At 41.0% G+C, this 23,086-nt stretch overlaps 2 protein-coding genes across 2 annotated transcripts in view; both read left to right on the forward strand.

Annotated features, from left to right (window-relative positions):
• Nucleotides 1–14,483: 14,483 nt before the first annotated feature.
• On the forward strand, nt 14,484–17,533 carry LOC118422200. The gene is made up of 6 exons (XM_035829715.1): nt 14,484–14,635; nt 15,238–15,354; nt 16,052–16,225; nt 16,409–16,482; nt 16,844–16,941; nt 17,359–17,533. The coding sequence occupies exons 1-6, from the start codon at nt 14,506–14,508 to the stop codon at nt 17,531–17,533; spliced, it is 768 nt and encodes a 255-aa protein (XP_035685608.1). The 5' UTR covers nt 14,484–14,505.
• Nucleotides 17,534–19,528: 1,995 nt separating this feature from the next.
• Nucleotides 19,529–23,086, forward strand: part of LOC118423290 — a 17,740-nt gene continuing 14,182 nt past the window's right edge. Inside the window, exons 1-7 of the mRNA XM_035831389.1 lie at nt 19,529–19,636; nt 20,038–20,185; nt 20,753–20,835; nt 21,526–21,632; nt 21,777–21,972; nt 22,403–22,651; nt 22,945–23,040. Coding sequence (XP_035687282.1) covers nt 19,530–19,636; nt 20,038–20,185; nt 20,753–20,835; nt 21,526–21,632; nt 21,777–21,972; nt 22,403–22,651; nt 22,945–23,040 — 986 coding nt within the window. The 5' untranslated portion in view covers nt 19,529. The remainder of the gene's footprint in view (nt 19,637–20,037; nt 20,186–20,752; nt 20,836–21,525; nt 21,633–21,776; nt 21,973–22,402; nt 22,652–22,944; nt 23,041–23,086) is intronic.

Consider the following 23,086-nt stretch of genomic DNA (forward strand, 5'->3'; position numbering starts at 1 on the left):
ATTGGCATATTATGCATTTGAGTTCAGCCCACGCGATGAATGGTGGATGCCCTTTGAAAGTCTCCTCACCCCAAAAATAATAATAATCGAAGCTTCAACCCTTTTTTCCATTATGTATTTGTAGACTGTTGATTCACTTTGAATCCTCAATCCTCAGCAAGAAATTGTAATATCTGTGCGTATCAGTACTAATTGTTCATAATTAATGAAAAATGGAGGGGCAACATACAACAATGTCTTTACACGTCTAACAATATGCAAGATGAAGAACGGACTGGAGATAGTCAAGGAAGGGGTACCTCCAAATAAAAGGGGCAACACAACTCTGTCATAAGAATGAAAATTAATTATTATATTGTTCAAGTGAGACTCAAAACCAAGGCTGATTTTTCTTAAATCTTACAATTATTTAGTTAGTGTTGTTTTGATAAAAAGACAAATGGTATATCCATATAATCCTTTTCGCAGATGGTCATTTGGCGTTGTCCTGTATGAAGTCGCCACGCTAGGGAACGTTCCGTACCCACGCACTCTTCTTGAAGAACTCTGCACAGGGTACCGAGAACCATGCCCACCTGGCCTCCAACAAGACCTGTACGTATAACAATAACTTTCTGATAACGAATTTTAGTTGTTAGATAAGTTAAGATGGTGGATAATACTAAAATAATGAATTGTGAATCATTCCTATCTGTAGTACAATTCATCATTCATAAACTTTCAATTTTGTCTCTGAACCCGAAAGGTATGCTATGATGCTGCGGTGTTGGCAATGGGAGGAAGACGACCGACCGGAGTTCCAGGAGCTGTATGACGAACTGGACGCTGTTGTAGATTCCATGGCGTTAGATTATGTAAGACCTCGTTCCAGCTCACAAGGAAGCCAGGCTGGTGTTACGGAAACACCTGCAGAATGTACTTACGACATCCCGGCGGCCGCCAGGATGCGGCTACAAATCGCTAATAATGACAGTGACGAGGAATATCATGTAGAGTTAGAAATGGACTCACTCTATTCCTTAAACACGAAGTGTTGGAAACCGCAGGATTTTCATACTGGCGACATATGCGACTCGGACATAATTGAAACATGCAATGTAAATTCATTGCGTGAACTAAGCAGAACATTCTACAGTGAGTAGAAAATTGTGTGACACAGAAGAAACAAGAGTTCGGAGACCTCATATCTCCATGAAATAGTCTGATTATGTAAATGATTTCCACGTTAACATTATCTATGCTGGGTTATGTCCACATTTAGATTACTTACACAGGTTTCAATGTTGATTGTGACAAGTATTTGAGTTCTACTATGGAAAACACTGCAAATATAGAGTTCCCTTGTTAACTATGCAAATTAAGTGACAGTTTGCATACTAGTAATTTGTACTTGTCTGTGAAGACTTTTGTGGATTCCTTTCGTATCTTACGAAATTTGCTTTTAAATCTGATCAAGTAATATTCTAGACTGTCTATTTGCAGAAATCGTACAATTTGAATAATTCAACATGCACCCATGCGGAACGGCGGCAGGTATCGACTTCTGTTGTGTCCAAAATCGTGCCCGTCCCGTTCCGTGGAATAAGACACATTCCGACAGTCCAGGCCTATGCCCGGAAGCGCTGTCATTTACTATGATTGACGGAACATCGATCATTTATTACTCACGCCCATGTTTCCAAATAAGGCTTGATGTTGCGAGAATTTGTTTTGAGAGTTGGAAACGTTTGGCAATTTGGCGGACTCCCCGTATTGCCATAGATAGTGCATGATATTTTTTAACAGTTTATTTATGCCATTTTCTCTCGTTGTGCCCATAGATAAACGTCATTATGAAAACCTTTAGGCTGCAGAATAAATTCAGTGACTAGCACGAACCCTGGTCGCGGAGGTATCTGGCTGCGCGCCCATATCACCCAAGAAAAAACATCGGAAATCAAATGAACATCAAAGCGGACAAAAATTATACAGTATAGCACACAGACACACACGATACAAAACACACAAATAAACAAAACCTTCATTTACAGCATCAGCTTCATCACACAATAACGAAAAGTTGTAGTTAAATACAATCCTGACTATATAAGTACTTTGAACTTATTTCCCCTTTTGCTACCTACTACACAGAAATCCAATAGATTTCGTAAAATTCAAAATATAATTGTCTTTAAACGTGAAACGAAAAAAAGTATCTAAAACAAAATATTGATAACGTAGTGTTCCTTGTTCCATAGTACATTCTTATTAATCTCCAAGCAGATCCTACGGTGCCATAAGATAGTATCAAAGCTGGCCAAGGAGTATAGCCGGCCAAAGGGAGTCAAAACGCCACCGTGGATCCGCTTGGAGATTACATTCTTATCAGCAACAAAAGGGAGATTAACAGCTGTAATATCAACACCTCATCCTCATTTACAATAAACAGCTCTTTTCACAGAAATCTAGTGTGCGTTACGTTTATAGAACGCTACTTAATATTTCAAACGCGTTGTTAATCTTTTTATAAGGCATATCAGACTGATAGGCGCAAGAACCGGCAAAACATGCGAGAGCTTGAGTTTGCCTAAATTATCAATGCAGCCATGATGGGAACTCTCCTAGGTCTCCGGGAAGAAAGCCTGCAACAATTCAAAAAAAGAGAGAGGTAAATTGAGGAATGTAAAAAATACCTTGATTATTTATAGAGCACAAAAGGCGTGAAAATCATCTCACGGTTATACGGTTTTATTACATTACTAAAATCTCATATTATACATTTTAATGATTTACATAGGTACGGTTTTCTTTCACACTATAATTTTATGATGTATATAGATACTGTTTTACAACAATAGTACAATAATATCTTCATGATAGAATGTAAAATGTTGTAATAACCCTCATTAGCTCACCCTGTTCTGTTGCAGCAGCTGTTCCAACCTATCCTCCATGACGTCAGGAGTGGGTCGTACATCCGGGTCATCCAGCCAGCAGAGGTTCATCAGTTCGTATCTTAGTTAAACGTAGAAAATACATAAAATTTATCACGAACACCCAATTTTCTTCTAAGGGAGATTCGTATGACGATACCTGTCTTGCTATCTCTTTTGTTCTCAAGGATGGTCTGCCCAGTAGATGATAAAGCAGATACAAAGGTTATATAATCAATTAACGATCAAATCACTGCCTCATAAGCAAGATGTGAACGTTGTCGATTTCACTTACAGCTCGTTTGAACAGCCGTTCGGTTTCTGCAGGCGGTGCCCTCGGCGGAGCCTCGTCACCAGAGTCTCGTAGCCATGAACCTCGGGATAAGGGGTTCCTCCTGAAAGTTCATATTTCTTAATGAACAATCCCATCGACAAACGATATGGATTGCTTTCATTGTACCTTAGGATCATACAAGCAAAGTACTGATCGTGGCAATAAAACCAAACTTGGCATTAGGCAGGGTGTTAGATATTATTTGGCGGTGCGGTTAACATACTTTTGTAGCAGATGTTGCATTGTTAAACACCCATTAGTATTGTGAAGACATTTTTTAAACTAAACACCAAGATGCTACATTATTTTATTCCCTCTCATAAGACCGGCTCCTGCAGTTCAAATAACGTTACCGGACATACAGGCTACATGTACTCTCTGTCCTAAGAGCTACTCAAAATCATGGTCATTACACATCCAGAATATCAGATATAAAAACTGGAAATTCCGCTGCAGTACCTTAACAAGCCGCTTAGTTAAGTCTAATAATTTTAATGTCTTATCCGTACCTACTCACATACCAAATATGAATACAGTCTATTTGAGCTTTCTCGAATTATGCAGTCCATCGGATACTAAGTATCTACAAACAAACACACATACACACAAATGCTACAGAAAACATTATCTTCTTGGTAGGTAAAATGGCACTCACCCAAAGTCACTATCTCCCACATGACGACTCCGAATCCCCACATGTCACTCTTGCAGCTGTAAACACCCTCAATAAGAGACTCTAAGGCCATCCACTTGATGGGAAGTAGCACATTTGTCTGTAATCAAACATTAGATAAAATGAAAAGTAAGTCAAATCAAGCACATGTTTTGCTTCTCTAAAAGAAAGCCATTGATACCCCCTGGCTGTAATATAAAAACACCACTATTCACTCAAATTTGCATTAAAGACATCACAGATCACTTTTGTATGATGCATGTGTTCGTCAAATATATAACGAGGTCACATCTCACATGACGTAGGTGTATAGCATCCGACAGAATTTTGGCACATTTGCTATAAATGTGTTCCTGATTATTTTCAATGTTAGTATCATTGCAAAGTTCATCATGTTTATTTTGTTCTTATTCAACATTGTCAAATTAAGTCATTAACTTGTGATTGAGGTTAGGAACCGGCTTGCTTTGACTTTCTTTATGCGTCTTTTGTCTGTATCTAAATTTTGGCTCGTTTTTGTGAGTATATAAGACTGACAAAGTAGAAATCCAAACAAACACGAACGCTTAAAAGAGTGTCTAAAACGAACCTGTGCTCAAAAATACTGTTTTGTACGGTCTAGAGCAACTTTGGCTTTGTGTGGGTAGACAATGGGTAGTTCAAATGTCATATAAGGGTGTTAATAATCGTTTCTCATCGCTAGAATCAAAGATTGGCAAGACAATACTTACCAGAGGGTGCCTCATGTACTGTGTCGTCACGTACACGTCACGGGCCAGTCCAAAGTCGGAGATTTTGGCGACCAGCCGTCCGGCCTGGCCACCAGTAGAGGCCAGGACGATGTTCCTACACGCCAGGTCACGGTGGCTGATCTGTTAATCGAGAATGCAACACGGTGTATTCCATATCAGCCTCGAACCCAGCGATAGCTCTCCAGCGGTTCGGATCGCCCGTCGGCCGAATCGCCCCACGGCTGAAGGGCAATTCGACCGGCGGGAGGGCTGGGGCCGATGTTGATACGGAATACACCGTGTTGTATCTTATTTTTTATTTTTTTTTTTATTCACATATATTTTGAGAGTATGAGAAACATATGCATAAAATAAGAATAGTAAACCACATACATACATACAAAATGGATAACAGAAAAGCAAATTTAGACAAGACAAGTTGGTGTTGAATCAATTAGGAGAACCTGCCTGTGCAATGGATATAAGTATTTAGAAAATCAAAAATACTAAAGTTTTGTATTTTATCTATGCCGTATCCAGGTCGGAAAAAATTGATTCAATTGCCAAACTACTCATAAACAGGATAAAAATTCGACACATTTCAACTTGCGCCAACAACTGTATTCTTTAAGAACATAAATTCTAGAAAAAATCGAACAAAAGAACGCCGCTTAAGCTTGCAGTGGAGTTCGCTTTATTTGATACATGGAAGCCTGTGTGCTAACGTTACAACGAAGAAGCCTATTGAACATTACCGCGGCCCAGGTATGACATAACGAGGAATACAAAATCGAGATAAAATACTTAGTATATGGACGTTGAGGGTCTAAAGGAATAAATCGAAGTATAATTTGTACAACAACGTGTTAGAAAAAAAATGAGGTACCCGTCGGCGTTTGAGTTCGAGCATCCCTCGAGCGATGTCGATGGCCACCTCGGTGAGCTGTCGTCCTAAGCCCGGCGGAAAGCCTGCCCGGTGCCGGTTGGTTTGTATGCTCACTAGATACCAGAGCAACTCTCCTGGCTCAGCGTACTCAACCAGAATATACCGTGGATCTGAAAAGAAATAGCGTACATTTTAAAGTGGTATAAGCAAAGGTCATCATCATTTGTTTATTTTTTTTATTTATTAAACTTTACAGAGAAAAAGTTCTGCAAGGTGTGGGTAACAGGATATACCTTTACATGACCCACACCTCCAGCAACAGTTAAAATCATAACAATGAACAATAGAGAAAGGGCAAATAAAAACAAAGAACTTTACATAGAGGTATTCTAACAAAAACGGCAAGATACGAAACAATACCCAAACGAAACAACAATAAAAGGGATCAGATAAACTAAGGTTAACAAACAAATGAGAATGATGTAACTATAGGTTGACCACACATTTAGACGTGCATCCAATCAGCACTTGGAACAATGGGTCCAAGTGCTTATTAGATAGACATCAAAATGTGTGGCCAAAAGAGAGAAGTAATGATCAATAACGGACTGCTTAAAACGATTTGTTGAGAATGTTGGATTTAGCCGAAGTTTTCTAATTTCAGGTGGTAAGGAGTTCCATATGTAGACGATTCTGTTAAAATAGGAGTACTGAAAGTTTGTAGTGTGACATTTACCAGGGATAAGTTTAGCTTGTGAATGTGCTCTTAAAAGGGGATGTGGGAGATTTAGAAAGTTGTCAATATTAATATCATAAAGTCCTAGTAAGCACTTATATAAAAAACATAGATCAAGTATTTCTCGTCGGTAGGACAGAGGTAATAGTGAACAATGTATTAATCTCGTCTTGTAGTCTGCTGTGTAATCATTAAGAATATACTTGGAGGCACGTCTTTGAACTTTTTCGACTGAGGAAATGAGGTTGTGTGTATAGGGTGACCAAACGACAGAGCAGTACTCAAGTCTGCTTCTGACTAAAGTGAGATATAGCATTTTTTTTACATTTACAGGGGCATTGAAACCTACAGATCTTTTTAAAAAGCCGAGAGCTGAATTTGCTCTCGAAGTGATATTATGTACATGAGAATCGAAAGTTAAATTCCACGTAGCTAATACCCCTAAGTCGGTAAATTCAGGAACAGACTCGAGGACCGTGTCATTCATTTTGTACGTAAAAGTAATAGGATTTCTAGATCTGCTTATCCTGAGAATTTTACATTTGTCAGGATTAAAATTCATTTGCCAAGTATTACTCCAATCGTACATGCAATCAATATCTCTCTGGAGTGATACACAATCTAAAACAGTAGATACATGTTTGTAGCATTTGGAGTCGTCAGCGTAAAGGCCCATTTTGTTGCTTACTACGGATGGAAGATCGTTGATATATAATAAGAAAAGGAGGGGACCTAAAATTGACCCTTGGGGCACTCCCGATACTACTGGGAGCCAATCCGAACATGTACCCTCGACCATTACACGTTGCCTCCTACATGAAAGATAACTATGGAACCAGGAAAGTAAATTAGAATGAATACCATACATTTTGAGCTTATGGACTAACAGCTGGTGAGAAACGCAGTCAAACGCCTTGGAAAAATCCAAATATATAATGTCTACTTGGCCACCTCGATCTAAAATCCCGCCAATTTCATGGTAAATTTCAAGGAGCTGTGTCGATGATGATCTGCCCTTGATGAAACCGTGTTGTAATGGATAGATCAAGTGCTTTAAATGAGGAAAGATACGATTAAACAAACACCTTTCCATTATCTTTCCAACAATACTGAGAAGAGAAATTGGGCGGTAATTTTCTACTAAATCTTTCCGGCCTTTTTTAAAGACAGGACAAATATTTGCATCCTTCCACTGCGCAGGAACCCAGCCTTGGTTCAAACTTCTGTTAAACAATGCAGTCAGGTGAGGAGCGAACACATGTGCGCACTCTCGAAATACGGTAGGAGAAAGTCCATCTGGACCAATAGCCTTTGAGCAATCGAGTCTAGACAGTACATTTTGGACTTCTTCAATTGAAAATACAATATTTCCTAGACATGGATGTTCGAAAACAGCGATTTCAGGCAGACAAAGGGTATCATTAGATAAAGTGAAGACTGAATGAAAGTAATCGTTAAACATGTCAGCCTTCTCTATAGCGGAGCTTGCTACGGCGCTAGCTGAATTCAAGACGGCCGGAAGGCATTTGGATTTGGTTTTAGATCTAAAAAAAGACCAGAACCTTTTCGGGTTCGTCTGTACTAGCGAGCCAAGATTGTTCAGAAACGAGTTGTACTTTGTCTTAATGAGTCTTTGAAGGTCGTTTCTGAGTTTTCTAAACTTGCACCAATGTGAAGGACTGTTAGTTCGTTTGGCTAATCGCCATGCCGTCTTCTTTTTGTTGCGCGCATGTCTGACTTCACCGTCGAACCAAGGTAATGAAGATGATCGTTTAACACACATTTTGGGAACACAAAGCTCAACAGATTCGGTAACTTCGAAAATCCACCTCTCCCAGATATTGTCAAGATTAACATCATTGTTGATATTGTGTAGTTTTCTTTCTAGATCTAACCTTAACCTATTAAAGTTACCTCTTTTATAATTATAAACATATCGTTTATCTTCATGCCTTTTGATCTTCCTATTGACGATCAAACCAAACTGTAATATAGCATGGTCAGTAGGATACTCTGATGTCACCTGTTCGATTTCTAAACATTTGTCAGGTATGTTAGTCAACACTACATCTAGCAAATGACCATGACTGTTGGAGATGACATTATTTATCTGAGTAAGAGCGTAGTCATTTAGTAAATCACATAGGCGACCCTCATGTTCGGAGTGGCTTCCTCCTTTAGACCAATCTATGTTTGGGCAGTTAAGATCACCCATCAGTACTACCTGGCTGTACTCCTTGGAGACACAGCTAAGAATAGAGCTCAGATTAGCATTAAAGACAGACAAGTCACCACTCGGTGGCCTGTAATACACAATGAGTACAATTTTTTGATGATTTGTGGGATGAATGTCACAAATAAGAACCTCGTCCATGGGCTCAAGGTCCTCTCTTCTCTGAGAGAGAATATTAGATTTAACAGCCAACATTACACCACCACCTGTCATTCCAGGCTTGGTCACACTTCTGTCTTTCCGATGAACGGTGTAGTCCTGGGGCAGAAGCTCCTGGTCGGCAACACACGGGGTTAGCCAGGTTTCAGTCACAGATATGATGTCAGGCTGGACAGTAGCAACAAGATTTTGAAAGCGAACGAGTTCGTTGTATTTCTTGCTAACTGACTTGACACTGCGGGCGTTTAGATATAGTACATTAAGACATGAAATGTCAGTTGGGAGAGTCTTAGCTCGTTGCTATTCGCCCACCAACGGTCTGGAGTTTGAGTGAGTGTTCGTGGCGCAGACGCGGACAGTATCACAGGAAACAGTTGAATCAGGAGGACTTGTCGCGGGCATGGCCGACAGGGATTCCTCACACGTAGTCCGGAGGTCCAAAGGTGGAACATCGGTGGTGAGTGGAGGGGTGGTTATGTGGGAAACGGTTTTGGTGTGTAGTTCACGAGCAGGTTTCGGGATTCCTTGACTGGATGATGGAATAGGGCCTACAGCGACCTGAAATCGTTCTGCGTTCTGTTTTTTAGTTGCCGGATGTATGCGTTGATCAGGTGAGGGAAGCGAGCGTTTCCTGTTCCTCAGGTTGTAGCGATCGTTTGGGGGGCGGTAGCTTGGTGCTGTGACGTCGCTGTTGAGATGTGGTTCCTCAGCCGACATGAGTCTGGAGGCCCTAGACCGCCGCTTATTCCTGTGATTAGAGAGGTGGCGCCTGTCAGCATCAGCAACCGCTGACGGACGCTGATCTGTGTGTTGAACACGAATGTCCCGTATAGCTCCTGCAATGGCGAGGTCAGATTCGTCCTCTAGTCTAGCGAGTGACTGGAATCTGTTAGACGTAGGTACTACGGCTGGTCTCACATACTTGTTAAAGGCTCGGTTGATCATGTCTACCGAGTCTTGGGTTTGGGGACTAAACCCAACAGAATCATCTCGGTCAGCAGACCTTCTTTCATAGCGCCGAGTTGGATGTCGCTCGGTTTCAGTAATGGAGGCGCAATTTGCCTTGGTGTGCCCAGTCATACCGCATGAGAAGCACGTGATGTTAGGGCATTCGTAAGCCTTGTGGTCGAGAGCTTTGCAACGTCGACAGTTAACGATCTGCCCTTGACCACAAAATACTTCAAGATCAATGTCAGTACATTCAGAAGGGTTCAGTGGATGCGGCACACTTATGGTGGTGAACCTCGGGGGCGGACGCTCAGTGAACTTTTCCACATAACAGAACCTGTGCCCCGTTCTAAGGTGCTTGAACATGTCAGTAGCGTTTTTGACTAGATGTCTCTCGATTGGTGTGGCACGTATGGAAAACTTGTCAACCCAATCAGCTACAACGACGTCAGGTACCGAGTGATACACCCCGTGTATTGATATCCTGGTTAAGCGAGGTTTGGTCAGGGGTGTGGTCACGAAGTCGAGCAAAGTCAGATCCTTGCCATGTAACTGAATATGAGCCTGTTTAAGAGCTGCGGCTTTTACTTTGGGGTTTGACAAGTTTATGATGATCATTGGGGGAATAACTTGAACACCCAATATGTCTGACGGTCTCACACCATCGGCTCCATGATGTTGCGTACTTTCTACTAGGGACAAGGCAACGTCTTCTTCCCTTGCCCTGAATCCTGATTTCATGTAGCATTTAATCCACAGATTCGTGTCGGCCAGCTTGTCCGCAAGCGGATCTGGTACGGATATATCCACTTCGGACATCATGAAAATGTAAACAAAGGCTTACTACAGCCCAACACTGTGCTTTTAGCCAATTTCTTCACAGAAGACTCACCGGTCAGATCGTGCGGTTATCCCCGTAGACTTAGAAATCAGCTCCTTTGATGGATGCTTCTCTGGGCATTTAGAACTCCTCTCTACGATCGTAGGACGTCTGGAGTGCTGTCGTGTAGGATTCCTTTGTTCGGCACCCTCCCCACTCAGCCGACGCTGGCAACTTATAAGATCCAGAAATCGTTGTACACAACACAAAACGTTCAAGTCTCGTCTTCAAAGTGTAGCGATACTGTCCTGCTAACACCCTGCACGTGGATTTAGATCGGATGGGCACGCAAATGACGAGAAATAAGCTTTTATTGAGAACTATTACAGACCGACTCATAAACACTGCTACTGCTGAAAGCGCCACCTAGCGGAATGAAGGTTGTTGTCTATTGTTTCAGTTCTCTCTGCTGCCAGATCGTCATTGTCATGTCCGCCATCTTGGGCGTCGCAGGATGCGCCAGTTGGCCTATTGTTAACGATTTCTTTCGCTCGTGGAAAGATTTCTCTAGTGTACCAGTTTGATCCAATGCCGTGTATGAGGATTGTGCCGGTGTTGTAGAAGTAAATAGTTACGATTTTGACGTTGTCTCCGGTCTCGGTGGGTTCAGTGACGGATAACTGTGGGCCCTTCCAGGTGAACTTGTAGCCGGTTTGTTTTCCAAACGATTCGTTGAGTAATTGGCTTTGGTAGCGTCTATCCACTCTGGTACACGATCTTTGGAGGTACGGAACTTTAAACTGCATATACCTTCGATTTGTTGGCGTCTTTGCCTGTGGCAAAACTACCGAAGTCACGGGTTCCTCTCTCAGCACTCGGTGTCTAGTGCGGAAGGGGCCTTCCGCACTAGACGTCTAGTGCCGAAGATACGTCCGCACTAGGTGCCCAGTGGTGAGACGACTTCAGCACTCGAAAACCCCGAATCACCACTAGAAACCGAGTGCTGAGACTACTTCCGCACTAGAAAACGAGTGACGACAAACGTTCCGCACTAGAAAACGAGTGACGACAAACATTCCGCACAGGAAAACCAGTGACGACAAATACTCCGCACAGGAATTTGAACCGAGTGCTGACAGCTACTCCTCCGTTACGTTATTTACAGTTCCGGGCCAAAGGGTAAAATTGAATATGGCATTGGTCGATACCATTGTGGTCGAAAAAAGGGGTACCTTATACATTTTATCTTCATACAACGTAAAGAAGATGACGATATGTTGTAATTCCTAGTAATGTATTCTATATGTATTTCTGTAGAACTATGTTCATCGCCTTGTCAATGAGAGGTAACGTTACAGTTCCGGGTCAAAGGTACACATCAGTGGTTGCCATGATACGATCGCCGTCGAAAGAAGGGGACATGCCTTATCTTCGTATGTCAGTATATAACGTCCTTGGTCAGATATTGACCAACAATATTGAAGTCGACGATATTTGTAATTTCTTGAAACATTCTTTATTAAAGTATTACTGTAGAACGTAAGTGCCTTAAATAAAACCATTGTTGCACAAGTTGTCTTACTATTGCAACCAACCCAACAACATTTAATCAAGGACGTTATATCAGCTGATGTAACGTCCTTGATTTAATCTACAAGCGTCTAAAGGACATTCATTTCCAGAGCTTTCTAATCAACACTTATAACGATAAAAATGGCGCAACTGTCAAAAGCAAACTCAGAACGCACATGCTATTAAAATCATACAATAAAGAAAAGTATTTCAAAACAAAAATACAGTCGCTAAACCAATCGTATTTTCAATCTCGATCAACGTCTGATTTGAAAGCTGGAAGTATTTCTGTAGCAACGAATGATTCGCAACGGCAGGTTCTTATTCTCGCGGACGATAGTTTGCAGATAACATTACGTATTAAAGGTGTACAAAACTACTCCAAAAAGGGCTATATCTATCACAAATCTTGAAGAAATAACGTTTGCAGATCACATCACGTATTAAAGGTGGTACACAAATGCCATGATACATAAAAGAAGTGTAACAAAACGTTCACCTTGAGCCTGAGAAAGCTGCGTATGGGAGGACACGAGAACTGGAAACCCAGTGCTGACGGTCTTAAAATGATAGTAGCACTCGGCTTCTAGTGCCGACGTGGTCTTGGCACTCGGCCTCTAGTGCCGAAAAGTCACCGAGCACTAGAAATCCCAGTGCGGAACCCGTGACTTAGGTAGATCGGCACTCGGTTATCCAGTGCTCAATGACCTCCGCACTGGGTAACCAGTGCTGAACGACCTTTGAACCACCCTTCCGCACTAGAAACCGAGTGCTGAGCGGAGTTCGGCACTAGAAACCGAGTGCTGGGCGGAGTTCGGCACTAGAAACCGAGTGCTGGGCGGAGTTCGGCACTAGAAACCGAGTGCTGGGCGGAGTTCGGCACTGGAATTCCAGTGCTGACGGGTCTTCAGCACTCGAATAAAGCCGTTCCGCACTGGGCCCCGAGTGCCGACGCCATTTTCTCCACGAATTCCGCACTGGGCGCCCAGTGCGGAACCCGTGACTTCGGTATACTTGCGCGTCTGTGTGATCTTCGATGATGGTTTCAAACTCGGAGATGTTCTTTGCCGATATCGATGTGTTCCACGCCTTGGTCTTGGTGTTGCCGGACCTTGTCCTGTATCGCTTTGTCTCCGGCTCAGGCGTTCCGTTGTCTCTGCTTTTTTTCACGTCACATGATTAAACGATGCAACGAAATATCGCTAGAACTGATATATAGTAAATACTTGAGAACTCTAATCAATATAAGATGTATGAAAAAACTCTGCTACACAAGCAACCGCTCTGAAATACACTTACAGGCGGAGCACAAGTGACGCGCGTCCTGTCGTGGCCGCCATCTTGAAGGTACAACCAGTGGCGCGTGAATAGTTGCTCCCGGCTAAACCTACTGGTTCTCATGTCGTCCTTCTGTGTATTGCTGACTGAATGAATGAAGACCTTTATTGTACAGACATACCCACTGGGTTCAGTACAGGTCACAAAAGATACATGAAATATATACAATGAATCTACAATACTCAAGAATAGTATTCTAGTACGTTCATCGGATGCACTGTTATGCTCTCTACTTCGACCACTCGTTTGAAATGATGAGTTTTTGAAGTTAAGATATATTTTAGTCACAAAAATGTATATCATTGCTTCTTACACCATCATGCGAAAGTTAAAAAAATTGATACTTTCGTACTGGAGATAGGTAAAGAGACAATTTAGAATGAGTGTATTTTCTATTGTTACATGGGAATCAAAATTTGGAAAGTACTGTTTTGAATTGGGGCAACGTTGGCGTAGTCCAAAGAACTAAATATACGTGACTCTTTTACACATGGGTATATTTTTTTACTTCGTTATTCTTTGGCACATTTTGAGAAAAGATGAAAGACTGCTGTTTTAAACATGTTTCTTTCATCCTGTTGCGCTTAGCTCGTATGGGTATTGGTAATGTAATAATGGTTTATAATGGTTTATTTGACATTTGTACACTCCTTTCACATGAGAATCAAAGACATGGAGTCAAAATCTGACTATTGAAAATACAATTAATGATACAACTGGTAAAACACTATACATGAAAATTACAGCCTTAGAAATAAGATTATTCAAAATATAAAAAGTATTCAAAATACTATTGACATGATTTACAACAATAAGATAGTCACAGCATTTAATTGCTTCCTAATCTTGAACATTTCACATTGGCGGTCGATACAATACATGAACATTTAACAGATTTAAAAATTTGATGGGATTTTCATTTACATATCAACTAAATAGAATGCACCTTGTCTACATACTGTTATTCAACAAAGTAGTTAGATAGGGAATTGGGCTGTTTCTGTAGCGCTCTGTGTGTACTGGTAATGTTACTAGTTGATTGTTTTGTCGCGTTACCCTACCGCTGACGTCTCCTCTTCGCTTGGGGAGCCTGTGTCGGTACTCGTCTGAGGCGTATGTATAATAATGGTAACTTACTGTTTTTTATTTATTAGTCGTCCAACATGAAGAGGATAGTTGGTGTTGGAGTGCCCTTGGTGCTGATCTTGGCCGTCTCCGCGTACCTCATCCTGACTGCGTTAAAGAAGGACCCATTGTCTGAACCCGGACACCGCGTCATCAAACGGTCCCTACGTAAGTGTATGACTCCTTACAATCTGGTTGATTGATCATAATGACACCAATCATGACCAGACGTCAATGTTATAAACGGTATTTGAAAATAAGCCGGTTCATCGTTCGAACTACACATGCGCAACATCAACGATAAACCCTTATAACTTGTAAACAGTCTATTGTAATGCTAGGTACATGTGTGTTTTGTATATGACCCTTAACTTTGATGTATTACCCACGGTTTATCTTACTGCGTGTAAATGTCCACAAACCATAAACAGTACATGTATACTTGGTACAAGTAGATTGATGGACTAAGTGGCTTATGTATAATTATAATATGGGTAAAACGTATCAAACACGGTTTTCTTTTCGGAATCCAAAGCTCTCATATGCATGTTTTCCATTGATATCTTGCCATATTGCACACGGTGTTCAATGTCATGTATTAACTAGCTCCCAATTCCGATAAGGTGGCCTTATGGCAACACTTTGCACTTGGATTTTCGAGGGAATAAATACTAATATGTAAGAACGTAATAATTTATAGAGTAGTGTAGAAAACAACTTTTCCTCTCAGTGTTCATGATTATGTTTCTTCACGCCATTGTCTACTCCAGCATTGCCAGATGAACTCCAAGATGCCATTCGAGCAGCAGCTGCTGAAGACGCCCCTGCTTACGTTAAGGACAAACGCTTCCTCCCGGCCATTGCGAACCTTGCTGGAAAACTTTTATGTAAGTATTTTGACCTTGTTACTGGTTTGGTACACAGTACTATGTCTACTGCTGACTTAGGTACCCTTTGTTTTCAGCATACTCTTAATTATGTCAGGCCAGGCACATGTCAAATGCTGTAACCACAGTTGATTCCCCCATTGGCACAATCCCTGAAACAAGACATTGTAAAATTACTTACCTTTGTTTCAATCTCAAAAACTCATCTCCGCCAGAAAGTCAAAGGCTAATTAACATGGAATAAATTAAACAGCGTGTCAACCAGCTCAGACTCTCGTCACAGCCTGGCATGAGAGGATGTGCTATCTGCAAATGTGTATAAGGACAATCTTGCAGTCATTTAAGCTGTCGTCACAAAGCAGGAAAAATAGCCCTCACCACGAGTCTGGGAGGTCTATGAAGACTTTTTCGGTCTGGCCACGATTATTAGGAATAGACCGATGTTAGCACGTCACCCAGCCCCATGGAACATCACGGGGTGGATTTTCAGGGAAAACCAAGCTCCATTCTAGGACAATTTTGAAATTTGGCGAACTCAATAAATACGTCTGACTGTCAAGATATTTATGGAAATCCTGGCGTCACCTCTCGATCAGACACAGAGGATGAACTGACCTGAATGCCATTGTCAGTGTAATGTTGTTTCTATCAACGCTGTATCTGATACCAAATGTTTCTTCTATCTCACCATGTACAGCATCAGGAGGGAGCTTCGATGCAGGAAAACTGACCGACACAATAAATCAACTGGGCGGCATGGAGAACATGGGACCGGACATCATGGCGCAAAGTGTGAAACAGGAGGCTGAGGTCGAGGCAGAAGTGGAAAAAGAGGTGGCCCAGGAAACGGTCGAAAAGATATTTGGAAAAGGTAAGGCAGAAAAGTCTGATATGCAAATATAAGGAAGCTTTGAAACGTTTGACTCCTCGCGTACATTGATAAGTTGTCATTTAGCTTGTGTTATAAAATCTCTCTGATCATGCTTGTGAGGGCTTATAGCTTACTAGTACTACCAATTCTACGGAATGCCTTTCGTTTACCATTGTCTTACAGCTGAACATGAAAAGAAAGAAGATGATGGAGATGATGATGATGACGGTGGTGACGGCCAGGAGCATGAGATAAAGGTGCACCAGAACTGTAACAGTTCTCCTTTTTTGTTTGCAATTTGAAATAGACTTGTGTGGTTATTCTCTACTCAGAGAACATGGAAGCACTGTATTGAGAGTCCTATAGTTTAGAGAGTTTAATTGCAGTAATTTCAACGTGTATTATAAAGGAAAACGGTAGAATTGATTGGGGGAAGTCATCAAAGCTTTTGACGTTGAGTGAAATATGTCGGCAACTTTATTTGAAACCTATTCCTTTCGTGAATTTGTTAATTGGTTTCTTTTATATATATATGTTCAAGTCACTTGACTTCCAAATGCAACTGTAACAACCGACTGTATTGAAACCACCGTTGATATAATGTACTTTGTTTTGCAGGCTGAAGTAGACTTCATTGCACAGAAGGGCATGGTTGAGGATGACATGTTCGCTCCACCAGGGATGGAGATGAAAATAGACGTGGAGGAAGACCCCGGGTATGTATTTGGTCCGTTATCTTTGCCTACTTACAGATAAAACTACCTGTCAATATGGCACTTGCCCCCCCCCCCCCCCCCAAGTCCTTGTCTACATTTCTCGTCTCGGCCATTGTCTCGATTTGCATTACAATGCCCAGAGTACGTTTTGTTTCTGGTTAAAACCTTTGATCTGTTACCCACAATTCCAGTTACTCGTACACACCTTTCGTCGCGCATGCCTACTCTAAATAGTAAAGGTGCTTATCATAATGATTAAAAAAGCAATCTGACCATTTACGTTTCTAAGGCATATATTCATGCACGTGTAGATCAGCAGCGGATATATCTTAGTCAGATTCCCCATTTTCATTACATTGGCTACATGTATTTCTATCCAATGGCGATTGTGAGTAAGCTTTATTTCTCCAATGGCAGGGAGGAAAGCGAACCCGATGAAAGTTCCGAACCAATGGCGTTCTCTTACCCTGTGGGGATGGGTCCTGCTCTGATGAACGGATGTTTCGGAACAGGATACGTAGAGGGTGATCCATGCTGGAACAAGATGGATGTCATCCCTGTCTGCTGGGTGAGTTTTGAATCCCGGATTTAAGGCCGCAGCGTACAGTATCTATTCAATGACGTAGGGGTAAAAAAGTAGCGCGACCGAAAGCTGGAAGCGCCTATAAACACTGAAACGTGAAAGACAGCGGGGGATGAGCTTTGCTATGTAGTAGTATAAGGAGTCGAATTTCATGTGGTATGTGTAAGGTTATGATGTTTGTCCATTTGGTGAATAAATGCGCGTGACCTTTACAGCTGCCTGCCTCGGTGAGTCGATTGCAGTTCCGCATGACCCTATTTCAAGGATTGCGTAAAATTTAAGAAAAACGACAACTTTTTTTGCTTTTCAGTTATTATGTAGGTTATATACTCGACTTTAACATGTTAGTTTGTCGCGCTTCAGAAGTGAACCCTGGTTATGATTTTATCCGCGTCGATGTCAGTCACCTTGTGGTTCTTAACTATAGGAATCCCCAATTAGGCCCAAAACTGTACTCTGCTACCACAACCTGGCTTGATTCATGTCCCTGAAACTATCAAGAAGTAAATAGTATGACTTTCCATGATCAAGGCATCATGCTATAGTTCTAAACATAAATTATTCAAATAAGTTTCTCATTACCATATTTAGCTTCTGCTAAAATTCCACCTATCATAATTAATAAGTGTTACATGTATTGAAGACCAGTTATTGCAAACAATGGAATTATACAATGTCATTGATTATGCAAATTAAGTCATCATTTGCATAACATGCATATCATTATGAACATCTTTGCCCAAGCTACCAGCATGCCTTAGATGATGCCAATCCGTCGATCCTTTCTGCAGTTATCCTCTTTGGAATGTCTTGACAAAAACGCCCCTGCAGTTTCAAAATTAAATGTTAGGAGGCTGAAACCTCCGATCCCCCACTTTGTCATGACACTGCAAGCTATCTACCAGCCAAATGTCTGTATCTGTATCTATATAGCCGGGATAACCGCCCTTCGGCGTAACACACCAGCTTCGCAGGCACGCGACGCGGCAGCAGCTGGTTATGTTACACTGAACGATCCGTCACAACTAAATTTTGCACATCTATCTGCAAGCGTTCTTTAAAACTATCCAGAGAAGATGCCCCTACTGTGCTTGGTGATAACAAATTCCACTCTACGATAGTTCTGGGAAAATACGAATTTTTGAACATATCAATCCTAGCTTAGTAACTCTGGTACTTGAAGTCATGGCTGTTTCTTGTTCTTTTTTGAGCTGGTATTAGATACTTATCAGTCGGTACGTCCGCCAGTCGGTATGTCAAGATTATATCACATCCAGGACAAGAGATACATGGAAAAAACCGCTATGATAGAATATCCTCATTAATTATGCAAATGTACTTCTATTTATCATAATTAGTATGTAATTTTGTACAACATTGTCTAAGGTATCTACATACTAAAAATCATGAAAAGCCGTTGTTACCTTCTTGAGTTATCCTCTTCAGAAGTTTTTGACAAAAATGCCCCTGCTATCCCAAAACTAGACGCTAAGGGGCCCAAACTTATGTTACTTATTTCTGAGCACAAGAGCTATCTAACACCCCCAACTCGTGACCATAGCTTGTTCGAAACACGAGATAGCAAACCCGGAAGTTGAGCTGCAGTACCAAGGGAAGCCGCTAGGGAGCCCAAAATCTAATCATTTCCAGCTTTCATCACACACTACCAACACAACAAGTATGAAACCAAGTCACCTTGCCGTTCTTGAATTATCTTGTTTACACACAGACACACAGACAGACAAACACAGGGTAAAATATAATCTCCATGACATTTCATGGAGGTAATAACGTGCTGTTATTCAAACTTACAGAGAAACATGGCAATGGAATGAAACGTACAGATGCTTTTTATCATCACTAAAATCATTAAAATTCCCGGTGCTGTCTCATGGCCTTCCTTGAGATTTTTCTGTTAGCACTGGAGGAAAAAGTACCTAGTCAGTAATGATTAATCATTCATTCATTACCGTAACATTAACGTGCTCTTGTCACACAGAACATGATGGAGGGGTGTGCCTACATCGGGGTCGGCTTTGATGGTCGCGGAGACTACAGCAGCACGTCCCGAAGGAAAACAGTCGTGCAGCGGAACTGTAACAACGAGCGCTCGTGAGTATCAAGGAAACGCTCTATCGTATGTCAACACTTTGTAATATTCTAATATGTCTAATCTAAAAGTAATCTACAAACACACACACACACACACAGCAAACATATACCACGTGCCTTTCGGTAATGTTGATCCTACAAGCAGATCCTACGATAGCATAAGGTGCCAGCTGTGAAATGCTGTATCAAAAGCTGCCAGAGGAGTGAAGCCGGCATTGGAGTGTGTTTGGCAGATGACGTCCTTTGGGCCAGCTGTACTCCTTAGCCAGTTTTGATACTATGTTAGGCTACTGGTAAATCTGCCTGGATATTACATGCTGCTGCATTTTGTATAATTTTCATTACAAGACTGCATTATGCTATGACAATGTAATAAAAGTATTGTTCACTGTGTACTACAGGTACCACGACGAGGACGTACCGGACAACATGAACGTTCACGGCATCTTTGACACGGATGTCGGCTCCGAGGTCTATGAGTCCAAACAGGCTTATCGTCATTCCCTCCAGATGAAAGCCGGAATGTCATTTTCCGGATTTGGTTTCCAGGTTTGCTTGCACGTTGTTGTTGTTTTTTTCACTGAATTTTAGTTTTGTCTACCAGGCTCCAGTTTTATTCCGGACCTACAGATTACTTTCGAAAACCTTTAAGTTAATAGTTGTTAAAAGATCAAAGTATTTCCATTTATCATATGATAAATGATGATGGGTTTCAAGTTTGGTAACAACGTTTTTTACTGAAGAATTTTAGTTTTGTGTGACAGGCTCTAGTTTATGTATAAATTGATATTTGTAAGTATGATATATCAAATGATATATTTGTATATTCATATTCTATAGAATTCTGAAATTGGGAAGCAAAATTCTGGAACCTAAGCCAGTATTCAGGAGAGTCTATTGACTTTACATTGAAGACATCTAATTACAACCCATATATTCAAAATCTAATATGTCATAATTTATTTAATTGATATATTATCAAAATAAGGTTCTTCAGAATTATATTGTTGAAATATTCAGTTGCTTGAGTAACTGCTAGTTGGCTTATCTTTTTACCTTGATGTCTTACCTTTATAACTTTTTTCCTAACCGTTAATGAATCCTATTTCTGCACAGGCTGCCGTTGATTCAGCATATGGGAAGGGGTCATCATCACAGAAGCAGTCCTTCATGTCTCTTATTCAGTGTAACGTGATCAGGTGAGTTTGCTTTCATATGACATTGTGTACTCCTATGGTTATTGCAATGACGGATGAACAGTACAGGGACGTAAAATCATCACCAAATAAACAACCAAGTGAGCGAAGCAAACTTGTTGTTTTAAATGAAGTGACTATACAAGTCATTGGTCAGTCGATTTCCATCTTGCTTTACCCCACCAAGCGAGGGAAAAGCAAGTCTTTAACGTTATAATCCTATAGCAAATAACCTACATTCCGTTCCTGCAATTCTGCATTATGCTCGATCATATATGTATGACCTTCAGGGCTATACGATAATATGATTATAGATAACGCAATTAAGCAACTGGATATGATTTTGGAAACGGTCAGACATTTCAAATAAATTCCTTATCTTCCATCAGTGACACTGACGTTTTAGATAACAACCTTAGCTTTATATGTGAATAGTTTCATCAGGTTGGGATGTTAGTGTGAATAAAGCAATGGCAAAACGAGTCTCTTTATCTTTTGTCAATAACACTGACGAAACATAACAAATGTTGTCTGAAACGTTAACGTCTGACCGTTTCCAAAATATCCAGTTGTTTGAGTATTTTCTAGTTGACGTATCTTTTTCACCTTGATGTCTAACCTTCATAGAAGGGTTATAAGTAACCTTTGTTGATGAGAAAATTTGACTCATTGTGCCATGCATTTCACCTTTAGGTATGAAATCTTTCTGGATGAGATCACGCCAGATACCCTGAGTCTGCCCTTCCTGCGGGACTTCTTGTCTCTTCCGAAAAATTTCATCGTGGGGCAGGCAAAGCTTCGTAAGTTTTAATCATTATTGATTTTCTTATATCATATCGAGAATATCTTACATATTTAAGAAATCAATATATTTTTCTCAATGCAGAATCAGTCACAAACATAAGCAAAAACTTTGCTCTTAGACAACCATTTGTTACATACAGAACGGTTCATCATCCGCTATGGAACTCATTTCATCAAGTCGGCAAAGTTTGGCGGTTCCTTCAGGCTGTTTAAGACTCAAGAAGCCTCCAAGAGTGAAAGTCTCGAGGATTTCTCCATCCAGGCCCAGGCTTCTTATAATTCTCTTTTTTTCAACGCCGGTGGTCACGCTGGAATGGGCTCGTCTAGTGGATCCGCGTATGACAAACGTTTCTTTTACTCTTGTGATGGTGGGGATACGGTAATGGTGGGGATACGGTAATTTGATATAATATAACACAATGTATCCATACATATCGTTGGGCTTTTCTGTCACAACCAGTGAAAGATCCCTTCGGTGAGCTAACTTGGTTCCAAAGTGGTTTCATTTTCACTTTAAATGTTATGCAAAATTAGGGGCATTTTTTTCCTTTGATTTCATAACACTTGACGACCTAATGAATAATACTCAGATTGAATTGAATTATTTTTCAATTACCTGTTGTACGAAAAACTAACCGATGTCCTTCATAATTCTTGACCAGAGGAACAAACGTTCCATGAAGCAAGATCGCTGTAAGTCTTATCAGCCTTATGAAAAACGAATCTCTTCTGAATATTAAACAATCAAACGCCTGTAATCTTACAGACAGTCTTCTAAGACTTCCAACACACACGTGACAGTAGAAGGAGGCGACCAGGAAGTTGCCTCCATCGTAGCTGACTTCTACTCCACCGGCTTCAAAGACACCTTCACCGAGTGGCTGAAGTCCATCCCTACATACCCCAAACCCATCGAGATGTTCATGGGCACCATGTCGGAGCTGTTGGACATGAACTACAAACTTCTCTTTCCCTTTGACATCAGTGATGCTGCAGACGGCTGCTTCAGTGAAAAGTGAGCTTTGTCACACATCATTCCGATTTGACCAGTAAATGGACAACTTAAAACATGTGCTGCGGCATTAACTCTGTTCTGTAAATAAAGATAAAAGTAATATCATCTTTGTACTGAAAATCCTAATATCTTTTATGTTACTTTGGCCTAATGGCACAGAATGTGGGACAGTGGATTGTAGGGACTTAGAAAGAAGAAGGCAATAGAATCTTCTAAGTTATCATGTAAGGTTCTTGCAAGATTCGAGTGTTCTAACTTGTATTAACTCCCGTATCCTTTAAACAAATCCACAGCCTGAAGACCGAAGAGATCACAGGAAGAAAGTACTATGAGGTGAAGAAGCTGGTGAACAACAGCAATGGAGTGATGGAACCTGCCACTGAGAAACGGTAATTCTGACATTTGTAGAAATGATTAATCATGAAGCTAGTTGGG

Source organism: Branchiostoma floridae, chromosome 9 (assembly GCF_000003815.2).
Source record: "Branchiostoma floridae strain S238N-H82 chromosome 9, Bfl_VNyyK, whole genome shotgun sequence".
NCBI classification, from domain to species: Eukaryota; Metazoa; Chordata; class Leptocardii; order Amphioxiformes; family Branchiostomatidae; genus Branchiostoma; species Branchiostoma floridae.

Bases quoted from the DNA above. Each gene is read 5' to 3' on its own strand.
- LOC118422200 (XM_035829715.1), top strand. From the start codon at position 14,506: ATGAAGAGGATAGTTGGTGTTGGAGTGCCCTTGGTGCTGATCTTGGCC. The intron at 14,636-15,237 runs GTAAGTGTATGA...TGTCTACTCCAG, and splicing joins CGTCATCAAACGGTCCCTAC to CATTGCCAGATGAACTCCAA. The intron at 16,942-17,358 runs GTATGTATTTGG...CTCCAATGGCAG, and splicing joins GACGTGGAGGAAGACCCCGG to GGAGGAAAGCGAACCCGATG.